Here is a 12102-nt window from a genome sequence, read left to right on the forward strand (position 1 = left end):
TTAGTCTCTGAGGTTCCACAAGGACTCCTGTTCTTGCGGATACAGACTCACACGGCTGCTCCTCTGGAACCCAGCTCTATGTATCTTTGAGCTGCAATAACAAATCCTTTTAAGTACCAAACTTCTCCCAAAAGCCATTTCTCTCCGGCCAAAGGATGGGAAAGAAATTGGAACCAAAGGGTGTGGCAAGTGGTTTTAAAAAGAAAGAACTAAGAAGGGAAACATTCCTAATTTATACCAAATCTATAGATTAATATACGCCGAGAAAAGAATGACAGATCTACGTTACTTTACCGCCCGGTATTTAGGGCCTCGGCGGACGCAGACAGCCGGACGCAGAGGGCAGGGCTGGCTGCAGCGTTCACAGACCCGCCGGGTGTTTAGCTTCCACATTTATGCTCTGCCTTGGTATGAGCCAGTCAGACTTTTAGGGTGATGTCTTATTTTCCCCTCCCCTGCCCCCTCCACCCCCACATTTGGGGCTTGGTTCAAAGCCGCGGTACAAATCTGTGTCTTTTTTTTTTTTAAGCTTCCGTTTGCTGTCTGACCCACCCCACCCCCCAGCCATGTTTATTGAACATTTTATAATCCCCCCACCCCCCGCCCGCGCACGCTGGGGCAGTATCCTGGGGAGGGGGGCGGTGAGCTCAGCACTCAGTTTATACCTGGGGGGGCTGTTTAGTCGCACATACAAAGAGGTGTATTCGCTGATGTCAGTATTACGTTAATCCCATTTATAACCTGTTAAAAATAAAGCTCTTGGAAAAACGATGCCCTGGTTCTGGTCTGTTAAACATCAGGGCGGTTAGAGGGCTGGGGCGTGCTGCGGGCTGAGCTGAGACCCAAGGTCTGGTCCCAGCTCTGCCACTGCCCTGCTGGGTGACCTACAGTGAGTCACTTGTCCCTCCATGCCTCAGTTTCCCCTCCCTATCTTTGTCTGGTTAGACTGTAAGCTCTTTAGGGCAAGGACTGTCTCAGCGTGTCACTGCAGGGCCCGGCATGACAAGGGGTCTGGGCAGCACCCGATGCAACGGGCCCTGATCTCGGCTGGGATCTGGGCAGCACCCGATGCAACGGGCCCTGATCTCGGCTGGGATCTGGGCAGCGCCCGATGCAACGGGGCCCTGATCTCGGCTGGGGCCTGGGCAGCGCCCGACGCAACGGGGCCCTGGTCTCAGCTGGGGTCTGGGCAGCGCCCGACGCAACGGGGCCCTGGTCTCAGCTGGGGTCTGGGCAGCGCCCGGCACAACAGGGCCCTGATCTCAGGTGGGGGTTTGTGCAGCGCCTGGCACGACGGGGCCCTGATCTTGGGTGGAGGTTTGTGCAGCACCTGGCACACTGTGTGTGTGTGGGGGGGGGGCAATCTCAGTCTATCTCTAATTGCTACCATAATGTAACTAATATTAATGGGGCCAGCTAGCTGTGAAATCGCATCCTCACCTGGGGAGCGTTATTGTCCAGCCAGCACTCGGATTTTAAGCTCTCATCTCAAATCCCTGCATGGCCCGTCAGCGCAAAGGAATTGCCAGACTCCAGGGGCCCATCTACCCCGGTATCTGGCCTCTGACAGCCACCAGCTGCTGCAGAGGAAGGTGCCAGACGCCCCCTATTGGCCAGGGACTGAAATAAAGTCAGTGCATCGGTGCAGGGAGCCGAGCATCATCGGGCTGGTCTGGGTGACACCAGCCCGGGGGCATGTGTCACTAATACAACCCAGCTCTGTCCCCCCGTCCCGCCCCGGGGGCTGCAGCACGCGCTGGCCTTGGGCTCAGGCTGGCACGCGTCTCCCTGGTCCAGGCAGAGGGGCTGGTGCCCGGCTCCCTGCACAGCCCCAGCCTGGGCCGGAAAAGCCCCAGCACCCGCCCTTGCTCTGCCAGCACAAGCCATCAGCAGCTGCTAACGCCTGGTCCTGGCAGCCCGGGAGCCGCTGTCCACACACAGGCCTTGGGAGTTCACCTGGCCCGGCTTGAGCCAGGCGCGCCCCGGGCAGAAACGTGGCAGGCTCCGGCCTTGGTCTCATTCCCACCCCCACCCCTGTTCTCCTGCTCCCCCCCCCACCAATGCCCCTCACGCTTGACCAACTGCCCCCCAGCTAGCCCAGGCCAACCCCCCCACCCCCCCAGCAAACATGGCACCTTGCAACCCCTCATGGCAGGCAGCGCCTGACCCGCCATTCAGCCAGGGCAGCGCGAAGCCGATTGCATTAATGCTCCGACACTAAACCCCCGAGCCGGGCTTTGAACCCTCCGGGCCTCCCCCTGCAGAGCTGCCATGGGGGGGGGACGGGACACTCAACTTGGACTCTCTCATCGCGCGGCAGCTGGAAGGTGCGGGGGGCCCTGGAGGCACGGGGGGGGGCCCTAGCATGGGGGGGCCGGGACGGGAGGAGACCGAGTGGGGGCGATTGAGGGCGTGGGGCGGTGCTGGGGGGTTTGTCCAGTTGGATCCCACCCCCTACCCACAAAGCACAGGCTGAGCTGGGCTGGGAGGGGGGCGGGGAGCCCCGGGGCGCTGTGGCTGGAATGGCCCGGGCCCTGCACCCCCCATATTCCCCAGGGTCTGTCTCCCTGGGCCCCTCATCCCCTCCCCTCCAGGGTCTGCCCCGCCCAGGGTCCCTCACCCCCATCTTCCCTAGGATCTGCCCCACCGAAAACGCCACAGTCCCATCTCCCAGGGTCTGCCCCGCTCAGGGCTCTTCCCCCACATCTTTGATTCCAGCCCAGAGCCCCACACCTCCATTCCCCCGCCCCGGGCCCAGCTCCTCCCACCCCATGTGTACTGTGGGGAGGAATCCATGGGGGGCTGGTTTCTCGTGTGTCTATCCTGGGGGGGGGTGACTTTGCGAAGCTCTTGTCTCCAAGCCTGCCCCCCCCCAGCACGGCTCAGGGGGCTTCGTAAGGAATCTCCCCACATTGCCCCCAAGGAGCCCTCCCCGTGCTCCGTTCCCTTGTTCCCACCTCAGGGTGCCCAATCCCCTTGGGTCATGCTCTGTGCTGGGGCCGTTCCCAGTGGGGCAGTGCCCAGGTGGCAGGGCCGGGCACCCGCCCCTTGCCAACCCCTCAGTCCAGCGCGCTCCCCGCGGGCGCTGCAAACTGGTCTCCTCTTTGCTGCCATTTCCCTTTGCAGCCGACCGGGCTGAGGCGGGGGCTGGGGGGGGGAGGAGGGCTGAGGCCAGGGGGAGTGTGGCCCCCACCCCACTCCCTGCAGCGCCCCCTGCCGGCAGAGGCTGGAATAACTGGGAGCTCCCCCCAGCCAGCGCCCCCACCCCGCCCCCTGCAGTGCCCCCTGCTGGCGGAGGCTGGAATAGCCGGGAACTCCCCCCCCAGCCAGCGCCCCCACCCCGCCCCCTGCCGGCAGAGGCTGGAATAGCCAGGAACTCCCCCCCCCAGCCAGCGCCCCCACCCCGCTCCCTGCAGCGCCCCCTGCCGGCGGAGGCTGGAATAGCCAGGAACTCCCCCCCCAGCCAGCGCCCCCACCCCGCTCCCTCCAGCGCCCCCTGCCGGCAGAGGCTGGAATAGCCGGGAACTTCCCCCCCCAGCCAGCGCCCCCACCCCGCTCCCTGCAGCGCCCCCTGCCGGCGGAGGCTGGAATAGCCGGGAACTCCCACCCCCCAGCCAGCGCCCCCACCCCGCTCCCTCCAGCGCCCCCTGCCGGCAGAGGCTGGAATAGCCGGGAACTTCCCCCCCCAGCCAGCGCCCCCACCCCGCTCCCTGCAGCGCCCCCTGCCGGCGGAGGCTGGAACAGCCGGGAGCCCGCCCCCAGCCAGCGCCCCCGCTCCTCCCGCTCCCTCCCAGCGCTTCCCGCCCCCTAACAGCTGTTTGGCGGGGCTTAGGAGCTTCCCGGGGGGGGGGGAGGCGGAGAAGGGACGCGGCAGGGGCGGGCACTTGCGGGAACAGGAGGGGCGGGGTGAGGGCGGTGCAGGTGCAGGGCAGAGGTGAAGTCGGCGCCTATGAGTCCAGGTCCCCCCCCTTCCCCCCCCCGCAGAGCTGCCATGTCGGAGGGCGAGAAACTCAGCTTGGACTCCGGCGGCTGCTGGAAGGTGCGGGGGGGGAGCCCTGGAGGGGGCGGGAGGGGAGGAGTCTGAGTGGGGGCGATCAAGGGCGTGGGGGTACTGGGGGGTATGTCCGGGTGGATCCTACCCCCCCCCCCAGATGCACAGGCTGGGCTGTGGCGGGGCCGGCCGCGGGCCGGGCGCTCCGGGAAGTTCCCTGTTGACTTTGTGGGGTCCCTTGTTTTCGCTCGGGTCTCCCCGCCTGCAGAGCTCCTGGGCGGGGGTCGGGGCTGACCCTACCGGGGGGGGGGTCCCAGTGCGAACTCTGTTCTCCCCGTGCTGCTACCAAACGGGCGGGGGAGATTAGCTGTTACTTCCCTGCACCCCTATAATACTAGGGGTGTTGCGGGGGGTGACCCTAGCTACGCTTTCTGGGGCTGGACCCGGGGCTGGAGCAGTTGCTGAGCGGCAGATTATCTGATCTCGCATCACACAGGCAAAGCAGATGCATCAGTCCTGTGTGTCATATGGGGAAACTGAGGCACGGGGGAAGGGCGTGGCCCAAGGTTACGGAACCTTCAGAGCTGGGGAAAGAACCCAGGTGCCCGGCCTCACAGTCCGGTATCAGCTGCTAGGCCACCCTGCCTCTTAAAGCGTGTGTATTCTGCCTCCTGCAGTGTTGGAAAGGACTCGAGTGTGCCCAGGAGCCAGGGGGCTGGGGAATGGGATACAGGACCTGTCCCTCGAGTGGGCCCCAGCTCTGATCCTGCCCTTTGGCCGGGGGCAGAGGGGTGGTACCCAGGCCCGTCCAGAAGAGCCGCCGGCAGTTCAGCCCCGTTGCCCCTTGGACCATCCCAGCTGGAGCTGGGGCCTTGCCCTGAGCTGTGGGTGGGTCTGTGAGCAGTGTGGGGGCTATGACCCTGGCCCGGCAGAGACGCCCGCTGTGCCATGTTGCAGTGCAAGGCTCCCGGCCCGGCAAGAACGTGCATTTGCCGGAGCATGAGGTCCGGGACCTCTGCCACAAGTCGCGGGGGATCTTCCTGAGCCAGCCCGTCCTGCTGGAGATCTGCGGTGAGTGGGCCAGGTCGGGGGGTGGGGACCCTTCCTCCCAGCGGCCATGGGGGGATTCCCTGCACCCCTTGTTCACTCTGCAGGGGTTCACTGGCTGGGGCTGGGCCGGGTGGGCAGGCCAGGGGTGGATCCGTGGCTCCCTTGCTGGCCCTTTCCAGCGGTGGGAGGGATCCCTGGCCTTGGGGGGGAGGCGGGTTAGGCCTGGCTCTGGCAGCTGCTCCCCCACCTCCCGCCCTCCCCAGGCGACATCCATGGGCAGTTCTGCCGCCTGCTGCGGCTCTTCGAGTACGGGGGCTTCCCGCCTGAGAGCGACTACCTCCGCCTGGGCGACTACGCGGACCGGGGCAAGCAGTCGCTGGAGACCACCTGCCTCCTGCTGGCCTACAAGTACCCCGAGAACTTCTTCCTGCTGCGCGGCAGCCACGAGCGCCCCAGCATCTATGGCTTCTACGGCTTCTACGATGAGTGAGAGTGTGGCCCCCCCCAGCGCCCGGCCCCCCGAGTCCCCCCCACCCTGCTCCCCTCACCCCTACCACGAGCGCCCCAGCATCTACGGCTTCTACGATGAGTGTGAGTGTGGGCCCCCCCCGCCAGCGCCCGGCCCCCCGAGTCCCCCCCACCCTGCTCTCCTCACCCCTACCACGAGTGCCCCAGCATCTACGGCTTCTACGATGAGTGAGAGTGTGGGCCCCCCCAGCACCCGGCCCCCCGAGTCCCCCCCACCCTGCTCCCCTCACCCCTACCACGAGTGCCCCAGCATCAACGGCTTCTACGATGAGTGTGCCTGGATTACTCCATCCCCTCCACCTCCCCACATCTATACTCTTGTACCCCCTCTGCCCTGACCACCATATCCCCTACACCCCCAACCGTGAGTGCACCAGTGTCCATGGCAGAGGGCAGCCTCTGCCCCACATGCCGTGTGCTGATCCTGGGGTCCGGCGGAGGAGGGCCCTGTGTGAAGTCGCTGCACGGTTCACGTGGCTCCCTGTATGGCCTGGGTCTCTCCCAGCAGGCCAGGGCCCAGCCTGGGCGGGGGCCCCGCTCCCGTGGGTCTCCCTCAGTGGCTGGGCCCCCGTGCCCCCAATTGTCCCCCACGGGCAAGAGGCACCGTAACATCAAGCTGTGGAAGACGTTCACCGACTGCTTCAACTGCCTGCCCATCGCTGCGGCTGTGGACGAGAAAATCTTCTGCTGCCATGGAGGTGCGGGAGGGGCCGCAGGGTGTGGGGGGCAGTGCCCTGTGCCCCTGCCCCCCGGCAGGGAGGGAGTCAGCCCAGCGGGGTGTTGCAGGAATGTGGGCTTCGTCCAGTGGAGGGCGCTGCGGGGGAAGGTGGAGGGCGCTAGGCCCCACGGGCGTTGTCATGGGGGTGGGATGGGGGGGTGCTGGGGCAGGGCTAATGGATGCTGGGGGAGGGGCTGCAAGGCAGATATTGGGGAGGGCAGGGAGTTGCTATCGGGGCTCTGTATGGTGGGATAATTAAAATGTAAGCCCCTTCGTTTTCAGTTTTAAATGATTTTTACTGGAAAATCCCCAGGTTTTACACAAAGGACTGTTCAGTTTTTCTGATTTTCGCCCTACTTTTGTGTCATTCAGAGGTATATAAAGAACGTGTTTGATTAGGAAAGTACAAAGCATCGCATGGGCGAAAGGTGTCACGATAAGACGTGCGTCTGGGCGCCTACCCAAAGCTGCCGGTTGAACTAAGGCTGCGTATCGGCCTCGAAGATGCACGCCAGAAACGGGCACGCTCGGGGGTGCGCACGCATCTGACCTGCCACATCCGCGTTTCAAGCCGTTAGCAGGTAACAGTGCGAGGATCTGACCCACTGAAACGGGGAGCCAGGGAACATCTGTCGGAATACGTTTCCGACACAAGGAAGTATTCCGAAGTTTTCAGACACCGAAAGAGGAGAAGAGGCTGAAGGTGGGTGCGGCCCCATTATCAACCGTCACTATTTATAGGCTAAAGGGTCTAAGTCCACACCAGTAGCCTGTCTGTTCAAACGAAAACTTTTCCATTTGGGGGTTAGCGCTCAAACCGCATTGGTTAATGCTGTGACTTCCAGTCATCTGCTGGATCCTCCCCGCCCCGTCCTTCCGGCCGCCAAGATAAATCCAATATTTACCCAGAAGAAATGAATTTTTGCTCTGATTTTCACCTGGGTTTGTTGTGGTGGTAATAAACACTGATAAATTCCTGGGGAAAATTAAATAAAATAAAAACTGAAAACGAAGGGCCCTATTAACATGCTGCCACAGTGGGTGGGGCTCCTGTGAGGGGCAGAATCTAACACCCATCTCCCCCCTCCCCTCAGGGCTCCCGCCAGACCTGCAGTCGATGGAGCAGATCCGCAGGATCATGCGCCCCACAGACGTGCCGGACCAGGGCCTGCTGTGCGACCTCCTCTGGTCGGACCCCGAGAAGGATGTCCAGGGCTGGGGCGAGAACGATCGTGGCGTCTCCTTCACCTTTGGCCCTGACGTGGTCACCAAGTTCCTGCACAAACACAACCTGGACTTTATCTGTCGGGCACACCAGGTGCCAGCCGGGGGGGCTGTCGGCGGGGATTGAGGGGCATCAGAAGGGCTGGGACAGCTGGGGGTCGTCATGGAAGAGCATCGGCATGGCAGGAGATCGGCAGAGCTGCGTGGGGTGCTCTGCTGGCGGGGGTTCCCCTGGCTGGGGTACAGGACCCTGCTGGCTGGGGGTGGTTTGCATTGTTCGGATCAGTCTGTTCCCTGCCCCTGCGTCCCATGTGGGTGACAGAGAGGGGTTAGTCTGTGGTGCCAGGCTGTGCCTGTTTGGGGGGCAGGCAGAGCTGGGGGCAGGGAGTGGGGTGCTGGGGGTGGGCAGGGCCAGACACGCCCTCCTGTCTCCCTGCCCCAGGTGGTGGAGGATGGTTACGAGTTCTTTGCCAAGCGCCAGTTGGTGACGCTCTTCTCAGCCCCCAACTACTGCGGCGAGTTTGACAGCGCGGGCGCCATGATGAGTGTGGACGAGACGCTGATGTGCTCCTTCCAGGTGAGCCCCCGGCCGGGGGGTGTCACTCCTCGGCTGGGGTAACAGTGAGTGCAGGAGGAAACCTCCTGCAGAGGACAACCCCCCTTCCAGTAACAGTCCAGATGGGGAAGGGTCTGGGTCTTAGAGGAGCTGTGGGGACCCCAAGTCTGGGCTCTGTGGCACTGAGGCGTGTGTGGGGGGGTGTCCCCATGGCAGCCACTTCTTCAGGTAGGGGGTGGGGCTCCAATTTCAAGAGCAGTAGATCCCCTGGGCTGTGGGGCCTGGCAGGGGCCCTGGTCCAGTACCTGTGACAGCTCTTGGGGGGCTGAGCCCCCCTTCCCTGCATCCAACCTGCCTCTCCTCCTGCAGATCCTGAAACCGGCTGACAAGACTAAGGGCAAGTACGGGCAGTTCAGGGGCCTGAACCCCGGCAGACGCCCTGTCACACCCCCGCACAACTCGGCCAAGGCCAAGAAGTAACAGGCTGCTCCCCCTGCCCTGCCCCATGGACGGGGGGTGCCCCCCTCACTGCCGTGCCCCCGGCTCTCTGGCTCTGCGGTACTGTGCTCACCCGCCCTGCCTGCCTGGGGCAGAGCTGAATTGTTACTTTTAAACTCCTGGAGTTCGAGACCAAAAATCCTGCTCTGGGGCGAGGGGGCCAGGGAGGGCTCTTGATTTTGGGAGCATGAGTTTAATCTTTTTGGATCAAGTCTGTTTTGCCAGTTGAGCCCCCATACCTGCCCCCCACGCTCAGAGGATTCCTTCTCGAATAAATATTTACCAGAAATTCTTACCCGTGGCAGGGAGAAGGGGGCTGGGGGGCTGTGCAGGGAATACCCCGTCCTGCCCCATGCTCAGGCTCTAATGCCCCTGGGAGTGGAGCATGGAATCTCCCCTCTGCTCCCACGGCCAATGCCATGGGGGGCTCCTGCCTGACCTGTGAGCGGGGGCCTCGCCCTGGGTGGTGCCTTCCGGGCCCCAGCACCTCCTGACATGCCCCCGGGGCGGAGTGCTGACGTGCAGCCACTTCTGGGGAGAGCCATGCTGCCCCTCACTGCGGGTCAGGGGGTGTTACGGTGGGGCCATGAACTCCGCTGGGATCTACCTTGCTGGTGTGAGGGAGGAGAGCAGGGGGCCACAGCCCCTGCAGGGACCTTGATGGCTCCAGGACCCAAGGGGTCCCTGCCCGGAAGCGGGTGTTGAGGGCGTCAGAGGACACTGAGCCCAGACTGGCAAAGTGAGGGTCGCTGTCGCAGAGGGTCTCGGGGTATCACAGCCATTACAATGGGGCAGGGGGTGTTGCATTGCTGGGGGGGGGAAGCTTGGGCCTGCTCTTCCTGCCCCCCATGTGGGCTGATACGAGCCAGGAGCGGGACCCACCTCCCGCTCTGCCTAGCAGGGTGGCCTGGGGACGTCCGGTTACTGGGCCCCAGGGCTGGGTGGGATCCTGCTCCGGGGGCAGTCAGAGAGTTACCGCGGGCCGCAGCCGCTCAGCTCCATAACCAGTCCCCTCTCGGCCGGAAGCAGGGCTCTGCCAGCTTCCAGCAATTCGCCCTGAGTGAGGACAGTCCCTGCAGGGCAAGCTGGGGGAGACAGATACACCCCCAGCCCCTGCCGCAATCCCACCAGCCCTGCAAGAAGGACCTAGGCTAGCTTGGCTACTGTAAGAGGAACTTGGGGGATGGACTAGCCTTTCCCACTCCTGGCCCAGCCTCTGCAAGGTGCAGGAGGGAAAGGATCCTGGGGGTGTTCCTCTGCCCGGGAGAAGGGGGAGCTGAGCTTCTCCTCCAGCAGCAGCTCTGCCGGCAGCAGCCTGTTTTATTACACAACGCCGTCCCGAACCGCGCCATCCCCGCACCGCCAGCCAGCGGCGACCCGACGTCCTCGTCGCCCACGAGGCCCAGAAAAAGATCACCCTCGTCGACGTCCCAGTCTCCGGTGAGAACAGGACCCCGGCCTTCCGCGAGGCCCCAGCTCGTAAGCTGGAAAAGTAGGACCCCCCAGCTGACCCCCTGAGAGCGAAGGGCTACGAGGGGCAGATGGACGCCCTGGTCGTCGGAGCCCCGGGCGCCTGGGACCCCTGGGATGAGTGTGTGCTGCAGGCCTGCGGGATGGGTCGATGCTATGCACGGCTCATGCGGCCCCTCATGGTCTCGGCCACCAGCCGCTGGTCCAGGGCCATGTACAGCGAACACACCGGCCACCGACAGGACCAGGAGGGATGACCAGGAGCGACAGTGAGAAAGGGACTGAGAGACTTTTTCCTTTGGACCATATGGGCGGAAACCATAAGCTCACTGAACGTTAACTCTCCCCAAATGAGGGTCAATCCAGCCTCATCATCGTAGCCGCTCGTTATGCTCCACGCCGGAACATAGCCATTCTAGGAACATCATACCCCATATCTCACCGCCTGTACCTTGCCCCGTAAACCTTGTACCCCCGATCAGGGATACCCCAGTCACCACCCCATAGCTTTTTCTGTGTGTGGGGGGGTCCCTGGCACAGCCCCCTCCACGTCGCTGCTCTCTGACTCCAGGGCAGTGCCCGGATGGGGTTGTCTCTGGGGAAAGGTGGGGCTGGAGGGCAGCCCAAGCCCCTCCTCATGTGTGGTCTCCATGGCGATCAGGTAGGAATCGAAGTCATCAGCAGGGGTAGCTGGGGGAAAGGCCCTGTGGGGAGAAGGGAGTGGGGCTGGGGCCAGAGATGGGGTCCCTACCCTACCCCCCTGGGGCCAGCCTGCTATCCCAGCTCTCCCACCCTTAGGCTTCCCCACAGAAGCTGCTACCTGAGTGGGCAGACGTCCTGTAACAGCAGCCCTATGAGGGAGATGGCAGCCAGGCAGTCCAATGGGGTTGTTTACTCTGAACCCTAATGACAACTGTGAGTGCCACTGTCAAACTCTCAGGGTCCTGCTTACCCACTGGCTGGCCAGGCCTGCAAGGTTGTGGAGTGGGCCTGTGAGCTGCTGTTGGGGTCTGACAAGGTGGCCAGGACCAGGTGCACTTCCAGCAGGGGGTCCAACAGGGCTAGCGCAGGGGAGTGAGACAGATGGGGAGGGGAGGGGAGGGGAGGGCCAGGACTTCACAGAGGCAGCACAGGGTGTGTGTAGAGAGAGAGCTGCAGCAGGAACAGGGCCAGGGCGTGACCGGGGCAAGGATCCCATCGGAGGAGACCAGCTCAGGGCACTGAGATAGAGGAAGCATCCCCACCACCCCAAGGGCCTGGTCATACTTGCCGGGGGAGTCGAAGAGGGGCATGTTGGCGGACTCGGCGACGCTCAGGAGACCCGAGGGGCAGACAGATGGAGCATTGCAGCAGCTCCACCCTCTGGGGCTAGGGCAGGGGCGCCGTGGGGGGTGGATGCCTTGAGGCAGAAGGTGACATGGGACTGCTGCTGCCCCCGGCCGTCCTGGAGCTCGTCCTCGGCGCGGCACCGTTGTCCTGCTGGGCTCGGGGGGCTCAGCATCAGCCCCCCCCGGTGTCCCCACACTGCCACACCACCCCCTAGGACCCACCGGCCACTCGCTATAAACTGCTGCCCAAGGCCCCCGCCCCAGAGATGCCAGCCAGCTCAGACCCCAGGGCTTGTGGAGTGGGACATGGGGCCCTTTACCTCTAGGGGCTGCCAGCTCCAATCCAGCCCCATGGCCGGGGGACTGGGCCGTGCTGTGTCTCGTTGGGATGGGGGCTGGCTCCCCGTCTCCTCAGCCAGGGAGCTGGATGACCCCCAGCGTCACCTCGGCCAGCGTCACCGGGAAATGGACCACGACACCCAGCCACCCGAGGTGAGCGAGTGTGAGCCCCACCCTACAGACAGAGCTGCAGCCTCCCACCCCCTCCGTGCCGATGAGTGCCCCAGAGAGCCGGCTGGGGCCCCCGACCCTCCCACCCCCTCCGTGCCGACCCAGCACCCAAAGGAGCCAGCATATGTTCCTAATCCCGCTGCGCTCCCCTCATCAATCCCTGCGGTTCTCAACCAAGGGTCCACAGCACTCCGGGGGTGGGGGTGGGGGGAGACTGGTTTCAGGGGTC

The 12102-nt window shown here is 63.9% G+C and overlaps 1 protein-coding gene across 1 annotated transcript; it reads left to right on the top strand.

Moving 5' to 3' along the window:
• The first annotated feature begins 3991 nt into the window (after positions 1-3991).
• LOC140900867 (serine/threonine-protein phosphatase PP1-alpha catalytic subunit-like) lies at positions 3992-8854 on the top strand. Its single transcript, XM_073318783.1, is given in 8 exon segments — positions 3992-4022; positions 4025-4039; positions 4949-5062; positions 5305-5529; positions 6163-6267; positions 7382-7605; positions 7954-8088; positions 8437-8854. Coding segments are annotated over 8 exon segments (960 nt in total). The 3' UTR covers positions 8548-8854.
• The last annotated feature ends 3248 nt before the right edge of the window (positions 8855-12102 follow it).

The sequence above is a fragment of the Lepidochelys kempii genome, chromosome 20 (genome assembly GCF_965140265.1).
Source record: "Lepidochelys kempii isolate rLepKem1 chromosome 20, rLepKem1.hap2, whole genome shotgun sequence".
NCBI lineage: Eukaryota > Metazoa > Chordata > Testudines > Cheloniidae > Lepidochelys > Lepidochelys kempii.